At 43.0% G+C, this 14,519-nt stretch overlaps 1 protein-coding gene across 8 annotated transcripts in view; it reads left to right on the top strand.

The window, feature by feature from the left end:
• Window positions 1-14,519, top strand: part of LOC104356151 (carnosine N-methyltransferase) — a 37,758-nt gene that overhangs the window by 2,359 nt on the left and 20,880 nt on the right. For 4 of the 8 annotated variants that reach the window (XM_032983859.2, XM_032983857.2, XM_032983855.2 and 1 more), the window contains exons 2-9: window positions 737-796; window positions 1,206-1,296; window positions 1,945-1,993; window positions 3,423-3,591; window positions 3,670-3,741; window positions 4,867-4,973; window positions 5,932-6,021; window positions 6,394-7,358. In XM_032983859.2, the coding sequence (XP_032839750.1) occupies window positions 768-796; window positions 1,206-1,296; window positions 1,945-1,993; window positions 3,423-3,591; window positions 3,670-3,741; window positions 4,867-4,973; window positions 5,932-6,021; window positions 6,394-6,413 (627 nt within the window). In that variant the 5' untranslated portion in view covers window positions 737-767 and the 3' untranslated portion in view covers window positions 6,414-7,358. Of the gene's footprint in view, window positions 1-2; window positions 797-1,205; window positions 1,297-1,944; window positions 1,994-3,422; window positions 3,592-3,669; window positions 3,742-4,866; window positions 4,974-5,931; window positions 6,022-6,393; window positions 7,359-11,344; window positions 11,754-14,519 lie in introns of those variants that run through there. The other 4 variants (XR_006164878.1, XM_032983854.2, XM_032983856.2 and 1 more) reach the window with 3 other exon arrangements.

A 14,519-nucleotide genomic window follows, 5' to 3' on the forward strand; every position in this document is an offset into this window, starting at 1 on the left:
TCTTAGCAGCAACAGGGATATGGGTGGATAAATGTAACCTTTTTCAGTGCCACAGTCTTCGATCTTTTCTGGAGAAGATCAAGTGCTACCTAATCCTTCTCGGTGCTAAATCAGCTACGATGGCTTAAACTGCCTTTACAGTAGTTTAAATGACCCCAGATTATCTTTGGTGGAGCAGTGGAGAAGCTCTTGTATGGTCTGTGCTGTTAACTCCCACAACAAGCTAGTGGTGAATTCTTACACTGCTGAGACCAGATTCTTAAATGAGTATTTGAACATACTTCTTGTTATAACTCTTAACAAAGTTTTTAAAACATCTTTCTCCTCAGTATGTCACCTGTTTCTTTGTTAAGGTTTTCGTTTGTTTTGCTACCACAGCTTCTGTCTACCTAGTCTTTTTTTTATACTGGTAATCCTTGAGCTAATGACTTTTTTTTAGGGACTGCTGTGATATTGGTATTGGTAGAACTGAGTCTCTTAGAATTCCCCCCAAATGATTAAAATACTGTCTAAGGTAAAATGCATTGAAATCTGTGATGTGGCATATATGTTACAGGTTTTTTGTTAGCATTAGAACAAGCAATTGAGGTTCTGACAGTAGCTTTGCAAAAGAAAAAGAAAAAAAAAAGGGGGGGGGGCAGAAAATAAGTCTTATCTATAATTGGTATTTCTTAATACAAGAGCTGCTTTCCTTGTTGCTGAATTAAGAGTTTTCACAGGCTACTATTTTTGACAGTGAAAAGGAAGAACTGAGGAGAAAACAAACTATGAAAGTATTGGTTATTGGCCTTGGAGGGTAAGTATTAGCAAATTCAATTTCCTCTATAGCTCAAGACTGGCCTTCCTTTCAAAATGAAGTGATGTCACTTCTATTTCTGAATGGATATTTTTTTGAAAATAGATTACAAATATAACATAATTGTCTCATTTTGTGGCATATAACTCCTAAGAAATTGTTCTGTCTCGGTTGGAGATCTTGGGTACCACCTCTCTCTAACCTCTTTCTTGGCACTGTTAGATTTACTGTCTGAATGCTCTTGGAACCTGCGAGAAATTTTCTAGAGGTAGAGAGTATTTAATGTTAATAAACTTTTGGGGGGTTTTGGATTGTGTTAACTATATAGAAATGTGTGCGTGAGCTTGTGCAGATTTTTAAAAGATTGATTTTTGTCTTCATGAAAATTTTACTATGTTTTCTAACTCAGTGTAACAAATGGGGGGAAAACAACGCTGGCAGAAAAGCTTAAGAAAATGCTTCCCAACTGTGATATAATCTCTCAAGATGACTTCTTTAAGGTAACAGTATTGATGGAAAGACCTGATAGGTAGAAGTAGGCTCAAGTTGATTTTTAGTATCATTTCTTCTCTTCTACTGATAAACTTTTAAAACTGATGCAGCTGATGTTAACTTCATGAAAAAGAAATGAAATGAGCACTGTGGTAATTGAATTTTCAGTGGCTAAAACCACTGAGTATACTCAGTAGAAAGAAGTTTAGTGCCTTCTCTGATACCCTTTTAAAATAAGGAACAGTTGTATGTTGCATGCATTTTTCAAGATACTTTGTGCTAACGAAGTTAATAATATTGTCTTAACCCTACACCCGCACAGCAATCGGTAGTTCCTTTTCTCCCAAATCAAAATAGAAAAACTTTTGTATTGACACAAAGGTTGTTTGTTAAGGAGTGTGAGGAGCTCTTATTTCTGAAGTAAGGCTCTAATGAATTTAAGAGGTATGATTTGGAGAGTTTATTGTTATAGATTAAGTGAGGTGTTTGTATTTTATTTTAATAGTTGTATACAGCAGTTTAATTTTTAAGGTAGATTTAATCAATTGGGATACAGAAGTGTATAATTCTTATGTTTGTAACTGCAGAGTATATATATCTGTGACAGTGGTCATAAAAGCAGCCTTGAAAACATTAATTTTTTTTTTCCCCTTCAGCCAGAGTCTGAAGTAGAAACAGATGAACGTGGATTTAAGCTGTACGATGGTCAGTAACTTTGATGCATTGATCTTGAACATTGTACCGAAATTTGGTTGTGCTGAGTTTCAACACTTCTTCGCCTCCATCTCCTGCCCTTCTTCCCTTCTCAGGAAAGCAGTAAACAAATGATTGTTTCAGAGCAATCCTTTGCTCATTTTCTTTCAGCTCACTGAGATAAATAAGAAAATTTGCTGAACTAGTATATAGCACAAACTAGCGCTTGACCTTTCCTCTTTTTAATAATTTCCTATATTTCTACAATTGTGTCTGGTTCAGTAGCAAATGGTAATGTTCAGTTGAAAGTCTTGGCTTGTAGCACTGGCATAAGCTTAACCTCATCCTTTCTATGTAATGATAGATTTTTTTTTTTCCACTTTGATAATGAACTCACAGGATATCACCACTGCGTCTCTTTCATTGTCATATTCCACATCAGTAAAAACTTGAGTCTGACACCTTTATTTCATGTCAGATGTCATAGAGAGACCAAATGTTTCGAAATTCATGGTTAATCCTGGCTCAATGTGCCAATTTAGTCTTATAAACTTCTAGATCCAGGTCCACTTTAGGTCAGTGCTTTGGTTCAGGTCATATCTAGTTGTGAACAGTTGCTTATTAGCTAATCTCTGTTCATACTTGGTGATTGCAAAGTGTATTACTTGGAACATTGGCCAAAACCTTAAATTGTATTTGAAAACTGACTTACCAGCTATGCAGTCTTTGGCTCAACTCCTAGACTTATTGAAACTGGAATGTGAAACTGGAGGGGTAAGTCTGACATTCTGGTTCAAATATCTGTGTTTAATGCTGCCTCTAAATCCTCTAAAATGTGTTTGCTCTTAAGTTATCCAAAGGCTGTCTTCTCTCTACCATTCAATACTTCCTCAATATGTTATTATATGTCTACAGACAAAACCAGGTGCTACATTGTGCTGCTCTGCTTTGTATGCCATCCTCCTTTCAATCTATCCATCCCCACCCTCTAAAAAACTGAACTCAATAAAAAACAAAACCAAAAACTTTTGAGTGCCTGCTTCTTCATGAGTGTCAGTGACAATTGGCAGGAGGGTGTGTGTTTCAGGGTAAATAAGTTTTTACAAGTTTTATGGAATAGAAACAGCAGGGACTGTTATAGTCAAGGGAAAGACTCTGAATTAAATTGCACACTTTTTGGTGCCAGAGAGTACAGAGAGACCACACCCACCAGAAATACCCCAATCCTGGGAAAAGTTTTACTTTCAGGGTATTATCAGTTGCAAACATGGAACTAGTTTTATGCATGAGAGTTTTGGGGGTAATCCTGTTCCCTTTCATTTAGACTTGTATGTAGATAATTTGATTCTTGCTGATTAACCTAGGGGTACTTAAGGGTTTGTTTGTGTATTTGTTTTATTCTCTGTCATTGATGGATGCCTAACTTTCTGGTTTCATCTAGTACTTGATGCCCTCTATATGGATGAAATGGTGAAAAGTATTCGCAATTGGATGAAAAGCCCAGCAAGCTCAGGTGTTGTGACAGAAGAGCTGCAGAATACATGTGACAATCTGAAAAATACAGACATTTATATTTTGATTGTTGAAGGCTTTCTGCTATTCAATTATGAGTAAGCACTAATATGTAACCTGGTATATTAAAAGCTGCCCTAAATAGGAAGACAGAACTAAATATGTTATTATCTTAGGCCGCTTAATGAACTATGGAATAGAAGATATTTTTTGACCCTTCCTTATGAAGAGTGCAAAAGGAGAAGGAGGTAGGAGTATTCATTTATTGCTCACTGAGGGTCACTGTAACCCCTAACCTGAAGTGGTTCTTTTGTACTAGCTTTTCTTTGGTATTTGTCAAGTGTCAGCTATTAAGATCATCTGCCCACTGTGATTCCCAGGGAAGACTGTGGGTATTTAACCAAAACTAACAAAAGCATGCAGAGATTGTGGTGGTGGTGGGGTTTGTTTTGGTTTTGTTTGGGTGTTTTTGTTTTGTTTTGCCTTTTTTTTTTTTTTTTTTCATTTTAGAGCACAGGGATATTTAAGTGTTAAAAGTTTTACAACCACTGAAAAGAGAATTTGTTGTCCAGGTAAATTATTTAGATTACTGACTCCATATTGGAGTTAAACCATGTTTAAAATGAGAAACAATTGAAAAAAAATAATAAGCAGTCTTATCTTTGGTTGAATCCAGATACATGATTATTGTTAAAGTAAGTGTTCATGTATGGGCTTAATGTACACTTTGCTTAGACTGTGCATTAGTTGTACCATATATCTGGTTTAGATTATTGAGCTACTGTCTGACTTGCTTCCAAATTTGGAGCAGTACATGTGTGTGAAATCAGAATCTGCTGGCTGAAAGAAGTAGTCCTCTATTCAGCTGGCTTTGGTTGATTCCACTCTTGGTTTCTCACTAGACTCACCTTTAAAGGACTTTAGTGTCCAGGCTGGAAGTGACTGGACAAAACTGCTAGTTATTTAAAACCTGAGAAATCTGTGTACTCAATAAAAAAAGAGAAAGTAATTTGTTTTGATACCACTTTCAATATAGGTTAATTTATGTGTAATATCTTTTTCAATTAAAAAAAAAAACAAAACAAACAAACAACAAAAAAAAAAAAAAACAAAAAAAAAAAAAAAAACAAAAAACAGAACCAAAAAACAACAAACTTTTACCTTATCTTAAATGTAGTTTGATTGGTAGAAATAGGTAAGTTAGCAACAGTTCATATCACAGATTATATTAAAACAAAGGAGCCTCCTTTGCTCCAAGTTATGCAGCCTGCCAGCCTTTCTTTTTGTTTTTTGGGTAAATGTTGTTATTAAACCAGCTGACGCTAGGGGAGAATGTAAAACTTGTATGGGAAAGCAAATATATTTTTGTGTAGCACCAGAATCTATCAGCCAGCAGATACACCGGGGTACTTCGATGGACACGTGTGGCCTATGTATCTGAAATATAAAAATGAATTGGAAGAGAATGCAAGTAATGTTGGTATGGTATCCTTAATTTTAAACTTATAAAATGCTTAAGTGGGGCAGTTGTCTAGTTTTTGTTGGTTTTTTTTTTTTTTTTTTGCATGGGAAAAAGTTTTATTCAAACATTTTAGTGGACAGTAGGTTTGGACCTTTTGTTGGTTTATTTTTCAAGTCTATAGGGTTTTTATTAATAATGAAAATTCTGAAGTTACAGAAATGTTCTGATCACTAATTAAGTCCACTTAACAATGTAGTTCATGTGTGCACATGTGCCAACATGCATATGGCTAAATGGGAAGTTCTTGAGACAACAGCTGATGCACTGGCAGAATTCTCCAGAACAGAATTTAAATCCTGGTTGAAGTTCTGTAATAAGCTGAAGGTACTTCCTAGGTGCTTACTGTACACGCTGCAGCCATCAGTCTTGCATGAGAAGCGTCAGAGCTAGTCCAGCTGATGGGGTGCTGCCATGAGCTTGTGTGATGTTCACATTTGTACAGCTCTTGCCCTACTTACTTTTGTGGGGAGGGCCAGAAGAAAGAAAAGTCAGATGGCTGCTTCACCAGCATACCACTTCTTACTGTGAAGTAAGAATGGGAACTGCAGTGCCCTTCCTTGACTTGCCCAAACCCTGAAGCTTGAGGAAGAACCTGAGGTCTTCCACTGCATAGGAACCTTTCTACTGAATTATTTCATTGCTCTACTGTCCTAATGTTAATACCACTACCATTATGCAGCCTTTTATACCACAAAAATTGCAAATTCTTAACTAGAATACTTTTCCATTCTTTTTTTTTTTTTTTTTAAAAACATGTAAAATGAATTTGGGAAATTAAAAAAAGGAGGTACTGTTCTTGGTTTTATTTTTTCCATCTCTCCTGATGGAACCCATAGGAATACTGAAAACTGTGCCAATTGCTATTACAGATAACTGGTGTAGAACTCATGAAAACTTTTTCTTTTGTCTGTCTTAGTTTATTTGGATGGAACAAAATCCCAAGAGGAGCTTTTATCCTTTGTGTATAGTGATATAATTTGGGAATTAAAAAAGCTGAGGGAAGGAAGTAAGTAATGTTACTGGAAATTGAATCTGCTTATCCCATTTTGAGTTAACAAGAATCTAATCCTTATATATGAAAATACTGCAAAGATTATATAGATTTGTATCTCCTTATGTATTATGGTCCTTATACATATTTGCCCATTACTCTAAGTCATCACAAGCTACTAAGTTACTTGAAATTGGATATTATGAATTGATAGGTGAATCCACTGTTATTTAATGATAAAATAATAATTTTTAAAAGGGGCAATAGAAGAAATATGGGGCAAAACATTAAGGAAATCAGATGTTTTGGTGGTATTAGTTTCTAATATACAGTGATGCCATGTGCAAACAAACAACAGTACAGGTTAATGCATACTTTTTGTTTTAGATCAGCAGGTCACCATGTGATAACGTAGAAAGCCTGGGTTCCATTTGATCCGACTTGAAAACCTCAAGACTGTCATACTTGGCAAGCCAGCCAACTGAGCAGATGTTATGTATGTGTCCATAATACTAGTTCATATGACACAAGTGGATTTGTAGCAACTGTTAACTCTGTGACTCTCAAGACATTGTTGAGTAGTATCAACAGTGCATTATTATTCAGAATTCCTTTAATCAGTTATGCTTTGGCTGATCTTCAAAACTGATTGAATGTGTACATTTCAAAGAATATAAACATAATTTTCTATATAAAACTAAACCATGAAGATGCAGGTCTGTTGGATTAATTAGCATATTTGAACATAGGTGAATGCCATTTGAATGTTCCTGTAGGAATGACAGCCATTACCTCTAATATTTTTACAAGCTTCTCATTGCTGATAAACACGGTTAGTGGAACCAGCTGTATGCCATAGCAACAGTAAGTTTAAGATTGTATAAGCTGTAACACTGCTTATTCAGTAACTGAACGTTATTGAATACATCTTAACTGAATTTAGGCTCACTAAATACCTCTGTGGTGTTTGTCAAGTAATTTTTATGTTGTGTTTTATGTTGGAGCAGTTGGAAATGGATATTTAAAAAAAAAAAAAAAACAAACCAACCTGAAAAGAATCAGGTTGTTGGAAGAGATGATGGAATAAGATGTTGGAGAGAATGCAGATGTGTTGCTAACCAGATTAAGTACACATATTGTTCAGACATTGAGGATTAGGATGGCACAGACTACTAGACAATAAATGCACGCTTCAGGGAGGAGGAAGGAAGAAGTAATTCTTATTAATATTTATAGCTTAGGTTGCAATTATAATAATGAAATTGTTCAGAAAGCAAGTATGCTAAACATGAGAAAGCTTTGTTTTAAGATTTGCATACCTATATTTAAATAAACTGGGAAGCTGAATAATGTTTGGTTGTGGAATTAGTAATGTATTAACTCTTAAATTTTTCTATATGTGATAAATAATAGAATAATTTTGCTTTCGCTAAAAGTAATTAAACAATTACTTTTATTGAGTCAGGCTAAAGCTATTATTAGTACAACGATCCAAATTTTAAGAAAAGTAAAATAATTTACTAGTGGAAAAAGAGAAGGGGGGGAATTGATCAGAGGAAACAACAACCCAGCAGCCCCCCCCTTTTCTTTGGGATGCTCACCAGATGGTCCATATCAAAGGATGGTAACTCCTTTGCAATGGAACGAGAAAGAAGAGGATGGGCCCTCCCTGGTATCCCTTGTCCTTGAGATAAGAGAGGAACTGAAACCACTGAGCCATAAAGACAAAGGAGCTGCAAATTGGCCCAGACTTGAAGGACAAAGTGTACGTGACCACAAGACTGAGTTTGCGCAGAAGTAAGGGTCAACGAGTGAACACAGTGAAGAAGACTACGAGCCTTCATCTGCAGACCCCCGCCCACGACCACCAGGGAGCACTGCGCAAGCGCGACAGGAGGAATTTGGGGTGGGGGGGATATGTTAAGGATTTCTCATAACTAATTGTAATATTCCCTCCCTATCCTTAGAAGTAGTGATGCATATGTATTAGAGTAGATGAACATGTAACCATTTATACAATAAAAGGCAGCCCCTTTTGGCTCCAGGGCACGCCATTGCGCCCAGCGCTGTATTCTTTGCTCCACTGACTTTGTCCCCAATAAAACTTTTTTTTATATATACGTGGGCTTGTTTCTCACATATACAATATCTTACATTTTTATCAGACAGACTGAAAATCAAACTACAGATGTGAAAACCAAAGGATGGACTATATTACTTACTGCCTGTCAGCTGAACTCATCTAAGTGATTGAAATGTCTTATTGTTAAGAGTATTAGGAGTCCTAAACCTGTATGTTAGAAAAATGTTTTAAACAGATTAGAGCTCTGTAAAGCTGTGTTTAAGACAGTGCTTCCAAACACTCTTGTGTTGTTATTTTGCGGTAAAAATATTACAAACTGCATTTGCTGAAATGCAGTGATGGACTGTCTGACTTTAAACTGTATTTTTGTTTTTATTTCCCTTTGTTAGGGGTGCAACTATGAGAGATCAGCTAATACTTGGATGGCTGTGGTGGGTTGACCTTGGCTAGCCACCAGATGCCCACTAAGCCACTCTATCACTTCCCTTCCTCAGTGGAACAGGGGGAAAAGAAATATGACGAAAGGCTCATGGGTCAAGATTAAGGTGGGAATATCACTCAGCAATTGCTGTCACAGGCAAAACAGACTTCACCTGAGGAAATTAATTTATTTCCAATCAAATCAGAGTAGGATTAGTAAGAAAAAAGAACAAGTCTTCAAACACCTTCCCCCACCCCTCACTTCTTCCCAGGGTCAACCTCACTCCCAATTTCTCTACTTCCTGAGCAGTGCAGGAGGATGGGAAATGGGGGTTGGGGTCTGCTCATCATGTGTTATTTCTACCACTCCTTCCTCCTCATACTCTTCCCAGATCCAGTGTGGTGTCCCTTCTATGGAAGACAGTCTTCCATAAACTTCTCCAGCGTAGGTCCCTTCCATGGGCTGCAGTCCTTCAGGAACAGACTACTGTAGCATAGATTCCCCACGGGGTCACACGTCCTGCCAGCAAACCTGCTCCAGTGTGGGCTTCTCTCCCCACCAGGAGCCTGCTCCGGTGCAGGCTTCCCACGGGGTCACAACCTCCTTTGGGTGCATCCACTAGTGTGGGGTTCTCCACGGGCTGCAGGTGCGCATCTGCTCCACTGTGGACTTCCACGGGCTGCAGGGGCACAGCCTGCCTCACCATGTGTGGGGGACAATAAAACTGTTACGGTGACGCAGGACAGTTCCAACCCCACCATCCACGTACGCAGAGTGCCAGGCACGTCTCGTCTCCTTGTCGGGGTCAGCTGGGGTAGCCGGCTGCCCCCCGCCTGCACACACCCCTGCACGGGCACCAGCGTGACGGCCAGCTGCGGATCTCGCCATTCGGACAACAGCGCCTGCGTTACATCGGCGGGTTGGCTAACGAGCGAAACGGGACGGTGCGTACGTGTGACCCGTTCGTTAAGCAGGGCAGGCTTTACTATCCACCCCTGCGGTGCTTTCCCTTGAGCTTCGCTCCCGAGCGGGGCTCCGCTGCGCCGGGTCCCCGTCTGATCAGCGTCAGAGTCCCGGGGCTCCCGCCGTGGTGAGGCCGCGCTTCCCATAAAGCCAAAGCTTTCACTCACTGGGTGCTGTGCCTTGTCCCCAGGGGAGCTGCACCTGCTTTTTGCTCATAAGTGAAACTCATGGACTTGTGCACTTCCAGGTTACTCAGATGGTCTTGAACCTGATCTCCTTCATTAGGGGGTTCTTCATTCTCCCAGTCCCTGTCTTTGCCTTATGTGACTGGGACAGTGTGGCTGCAGCATTTGCTGGTGACGACTGAGGCAAAAAAGTCATTGAGTACCTCAGCCTTTTCCATATCATGGGTAACCAGGTCTCCTGTTTCCTTCCAGAGAGGGGCCATATTTTCCCTAATCTTTTCTCACCAATGTGCCTATAGAGGCTTTTCTTGTTGCTTTTAACATCTGTGGCCAGATTTAATTCTATCAGGCCTTTGGCCTTCCTAACCTGATCCCTGGCTGCTCAGACAATTTCTCTGTATTCCTCAGAGGCTATCTGTCCTTGTTTCCACCCTCTGTAGTATTCCTTTTTGTGTTTGAGCTTGTTCAGGAACTCTTCCTTCATCCATGCAGGTCTCCTGCATGATGCATGAATGATGTCTGTGCTTTCTCTCTAGCACCTGCCACTGTATGCCTTGAGTCAGAACTATCCAGCCAGTTAATGTTGTTGCAAGAGAGCAAGAGCAGTGTGAAAGTAAAGAAAACTGGAGAACAGTAAAGCGACTGTGTTTAGTTTAGGAGGCTGATGCTCCTATTTCCACGAAGTTAGTGTGCTGAGAAACTTTTCTGTTCCTGTTACTTTACTTGGTTTACTAAAAGACAACCGCTTCCTGTGTGTCTTTAGGCAGTGTGATGTAGGACATTGGTTGTCAGGTTCTCAAGCCTAGGAAGGGATGGGCCTTTACAAAGGAGATCCTCTGGTACATGCTGCCTCTTCTCAAAGCAAGTTGGAAAGGCACAGGGTGAATTGCTACAGGAGCCACAGAGAGAGTTGGCACCTGGTCAGACAAGTTTTGTCAGGTGGAAGAGGGTGTGCTGAATTGTCATCAGGGTGAAACCGTGTTACTGTGGGGTGAAATCTAGCATCTTGTGACTTGTGCATTGCTGGACACTGCTTAACTCGCCCCCTTCCTTTCTCTCTCTGCAGCTAGTTCTCGTGCTTGTTTTCAGAAACTATAACCCGGCTCTAGTCTGGCACAGAGGTACCTGCAGAGTTGCCCTTGCAGCTCCTGCCCCTTGCCGGCACAGCTCCCTCGCTGCCGGGGCCGGCTGCTGCCCCTCGCCCCAGGCTGGAGGAGCTGACCAAGCGGAGGCCTGCGGCCTGCCAAGCGCGGCTTGGGTGTTCCAACAACCGCTTCATTGTAAGTTTTTTTTTGCGTGAGGACTCCGGAGGAGTGAGGCAGGTACGCTGCAGAGGCGTTCCAGCCTCGGTGCCGCTCCACAGGGGCTGGGACCCGCGCGGCTGCACGTAGAGCCGTTTCTGTGACAGTTAACGCGCGGCTATGACGTACTGCGCCGGGGCACGGATCTAAAACACCGCCCCGGGTGGGATGGGGGGAGACAGCGACTCCCTCGTTAACCTGCCCACCTCGCCCGCCCCACACTGACCCCAGAGCCAGTGGCCGCTCCCGCCTCCAAAGGCCGAGGCCCCACCCCCCGCCGCCGGCAAGACCGCGCCTGCGGTCGCCATCGCCCGTCTTCTCGCGATAGCCCCGGCCCTCCCCGAGAGCTTGGCGCGTGCCGCGTCACCTCCCTCCGCGCCGCGCCGGAAGTGAGCGAGGGAGCGTGCGTGCCGGGCGCGACCGTTGGCGACGGCCGTTGTGGGGATGTCGGCCACGTGCGCCGTGTCCCGTAAAGCGCAGCCGCCGCTGCCGCCGCATCCCCCGGGCGAGAGGGACCCGCCGGCCAAGGCGATGCGCAGGGGGCTGCGGGGGGGCCACGAGGAGGAGCGGGAGCAGCGGGAGCAGCTGCCGTGGCCAGGAGAGAGCGCGGGCAGCGGCGGCGCCGAGCCCGAGCCCGAGCGGGCGGCCCCGCTCAGCGACGAGCGGCGGAGGCGGCAGCCGCAAGAACCGAGGGCACTGGCGGCGGCTGCCACGGCAGCCAGGGCGGCGGCGGAGGAGGAGCGGATGGAGCGGGAGCATTTCCGGAGGATCATCAACGCCTTCCGATACTACGGGTAACCGAGACCTGCCGCCTTGTGTGCGGGGCTCTGCGAGGGTCCTGCCCTCACCGGCCTGCTCCCGCAGCGGCCCGGGAGCTCGCCGTCCGTGCCGGCGGTCCCGCGGGGCTCCGGGCGCCCCGGCTTTCGTACCTCTTCGCTCTTCGTGCGTGCCGAGCGGCCGCCTCCCTGGGTCTGTGCGCCGTGGGGAGCGCCGTGCCTGCAGCCGGATACAGAAACCTGAGTCAGGAAAGGACCTCTGCTCCCGTTTCCTTCCTGGATACGGAAAAAGTCGTATCGGTGTCTTTGTCAGCTAGGAAGCACAAAAGAAAAAAACAGAAACAAAACAACAACAAAAACACAACACCGAACCATCTCAAAGTATGATGCACCTGCAAAGGGTGCAAAAGGCCTCATTTTATAAATAAAATGCTTCAAGAGGCTGTAAAGTACTCAGAACAGTAGTAGCTCCTGCTGGCAAATGCAAACAGTGTTTCACGGTGTTTTGATTATTGTGGAAATTTTTTAAAGATGTGTCAGTTTGCACAAGAGATTAGACCTGTCGGTAGGTCTAATGAATGTCGGGTTTTTATAGCTTTAGTTTTCTAGACATTTGTTGAAAAGGGCTTGATGGCCCTATAGGAATGGGATAAAGGGGGAAGGGGACCTAGTTTTCTGTCTGAATCCATGGGATGGATGAAGACACAAAAGTCGTGCAGATGGCAGTGAGAGGAGGACTGGCTGAAAATAACCTGTCCTCAACAGCATTTTGATAAACTGTCTTCTGAAACACTTGTCCCACAATCTGGGTTTTTTCACTTTTCATGCAATGAGTGGAAAAACACACAGAGTGAGGATACTTGTTAATTCATACCTGCACAAAAATGTGTGGTAGGTGGTAATTCCACAAAGCTAGCACCCCTTGGTTAACCCATGGTAAGCATTTGCACATTCTGAGCAGACAGTTGTCAGTACTTATTACTGATAGGTTTGGCCACCCTTGTTCTCATTGGTTCTTGTGAGGTTTTGTCTCCATTTAAAGTCACAATATCCTCTTTTAAGTGCGTGTGTTCTGTGAGAAAGGGGCTTTTCCTCCTCAGGCAAGGATTTTTACTGTTTTAATGAGGAAAGCTCACACACGGTTCAAGAAGTTACCTCCTTGGTTTCATCAGCAGCTTTTGTTCCTGTGTGCTTATCTTGGCATTTCCCTTCTTGATGGTCTTACGGTGTCATCCCTCAGTATTTCCTTGTTTTAATCACAGTGTTGCTTCTTCATGGTCACTGGCAGCTTTAACAGTTCCTTTATCCACTCCTGGCATTATTTCACAACTGCCCTTTGGTTGTATTATCAGGTAAGATACAACATTGCTCTAGATTTGGGAAGCAGCTCTGGGATGTAGTTACACTACATATTTGTATACTTAAGTTTGTCATGGTTTGAGCTCAGAGGGCAACTGAGCACCACGCAGCCCTTCAGTTCCCCCTTTTCCCCCAGCTCTGATAAGAGGAAAACAAGCCAGGCTTGGGATTCGAGATAAGACAGAGAGGGATAAATCACCCATTACAGTCACAGGCAAAAGGCAGACTTGTTAAGGGAAGTAAAAAAGAACATAGACTTATTACAGACACTAACAACAACAACACTTAAAGTAGGATGATGAGAAGCATTACCACATATTGAGAACACCTTCTGCCCACCCCTGCCTTCTTCCCGGGCTCAGTTCTGCTCCCAATATCTCTACCTCCTCCCCCAGTGACGCAGGGGCAGGGAATGGGGGGGTGCAGTCAGTGCTGCCGCTTCTTCTGTCTTCAGTGGGGGGAACTTCTGGAACTTCTCCCTGCTCCAGTGTGGTCCCCCTCTCACAGGCACAGTCTTCCACAAACTTTGTCTGGCTGGAGTCCCTCCCACAGGCTGCAGCCCTTCCTGAGCCGCTCCAACATGGGACACCCCCACATGCTGCAATCCTCCCAGCACTGAACTACAGCAGTGGGGGGCTGTTTGTTCTCATAGTGCCCCAACCTCCTTCAGGTGTGGTCACCTGACACAGCATGGTGTCTGCTCCACTGTAGACCTCCATGGGTGGAGTGGGAGATGGCCCTGTCATCTCACCACAGAATACAAGGCGGGGGGTGTCTCTGATTTGGTCCACCTCCCCCTGCTTCCTCCTCTGTTACTCCACTGACTTTGGTGTTCATGCAGCTGCCACAATTCCTCCCAGGTCCCTTCTTAAATAAGTTATCACAGAGGTGCAGCTGAATGGCTTGGCCTTGGTGGACAGATGGGGGAGGCAGGGGAGCTTCAAGAAGCTTCTTACAGGGGACCACAGTTGTAGCCCCTTCTACTACCAAAAACCCCACCACTCCAACCCAGGGCAAGTTGATAAGCTAGCATCATGTGAATCATTAGTATGTGCTGGACCCTTTTTGTTAATGTAATACGAGCATATATTTTACATGACCGGTTCTTGGAAGGAGTGGGTGATGTTTAGAGAATTTCTTCTGTTTGCTGTTTTTATATCCTATTGTTTGTTTTGTTTTCCAGGACTAGTATTTGAGCAGGAGGTTGGTGTAGATGACACTTCAGTGTCTCTTCCAAACTGAATTCTGTAATTCAATTTGGCCATACCAAAGACTATGTTAGTTACTACTATTAGTTCAACAGCCAACTGTAATTTACTTATATCAGTGATATAATTGTATCCTCAGGTCTTAAAATGTGCTAACATCTTTCTCAACCTCATTCTCAACTGTGACTCTGGGCTCCTTCTGAAAACTTCACTTTCA

Source organism: Tyto alba, unplaced genomic scaffold (assembly GCF_018691265.1).
Source record: "Tyto alba isolate M040663 unplaced genomic scaffold, T.alba_DEE_v4.0 Super-Scaffold_13, whole genome shotgun sequence".
NCBI lineage: Eukaryota > Metazoa > Chordata > Aves > Strigiformes > Tytonidae > Tyto > Tyto alba.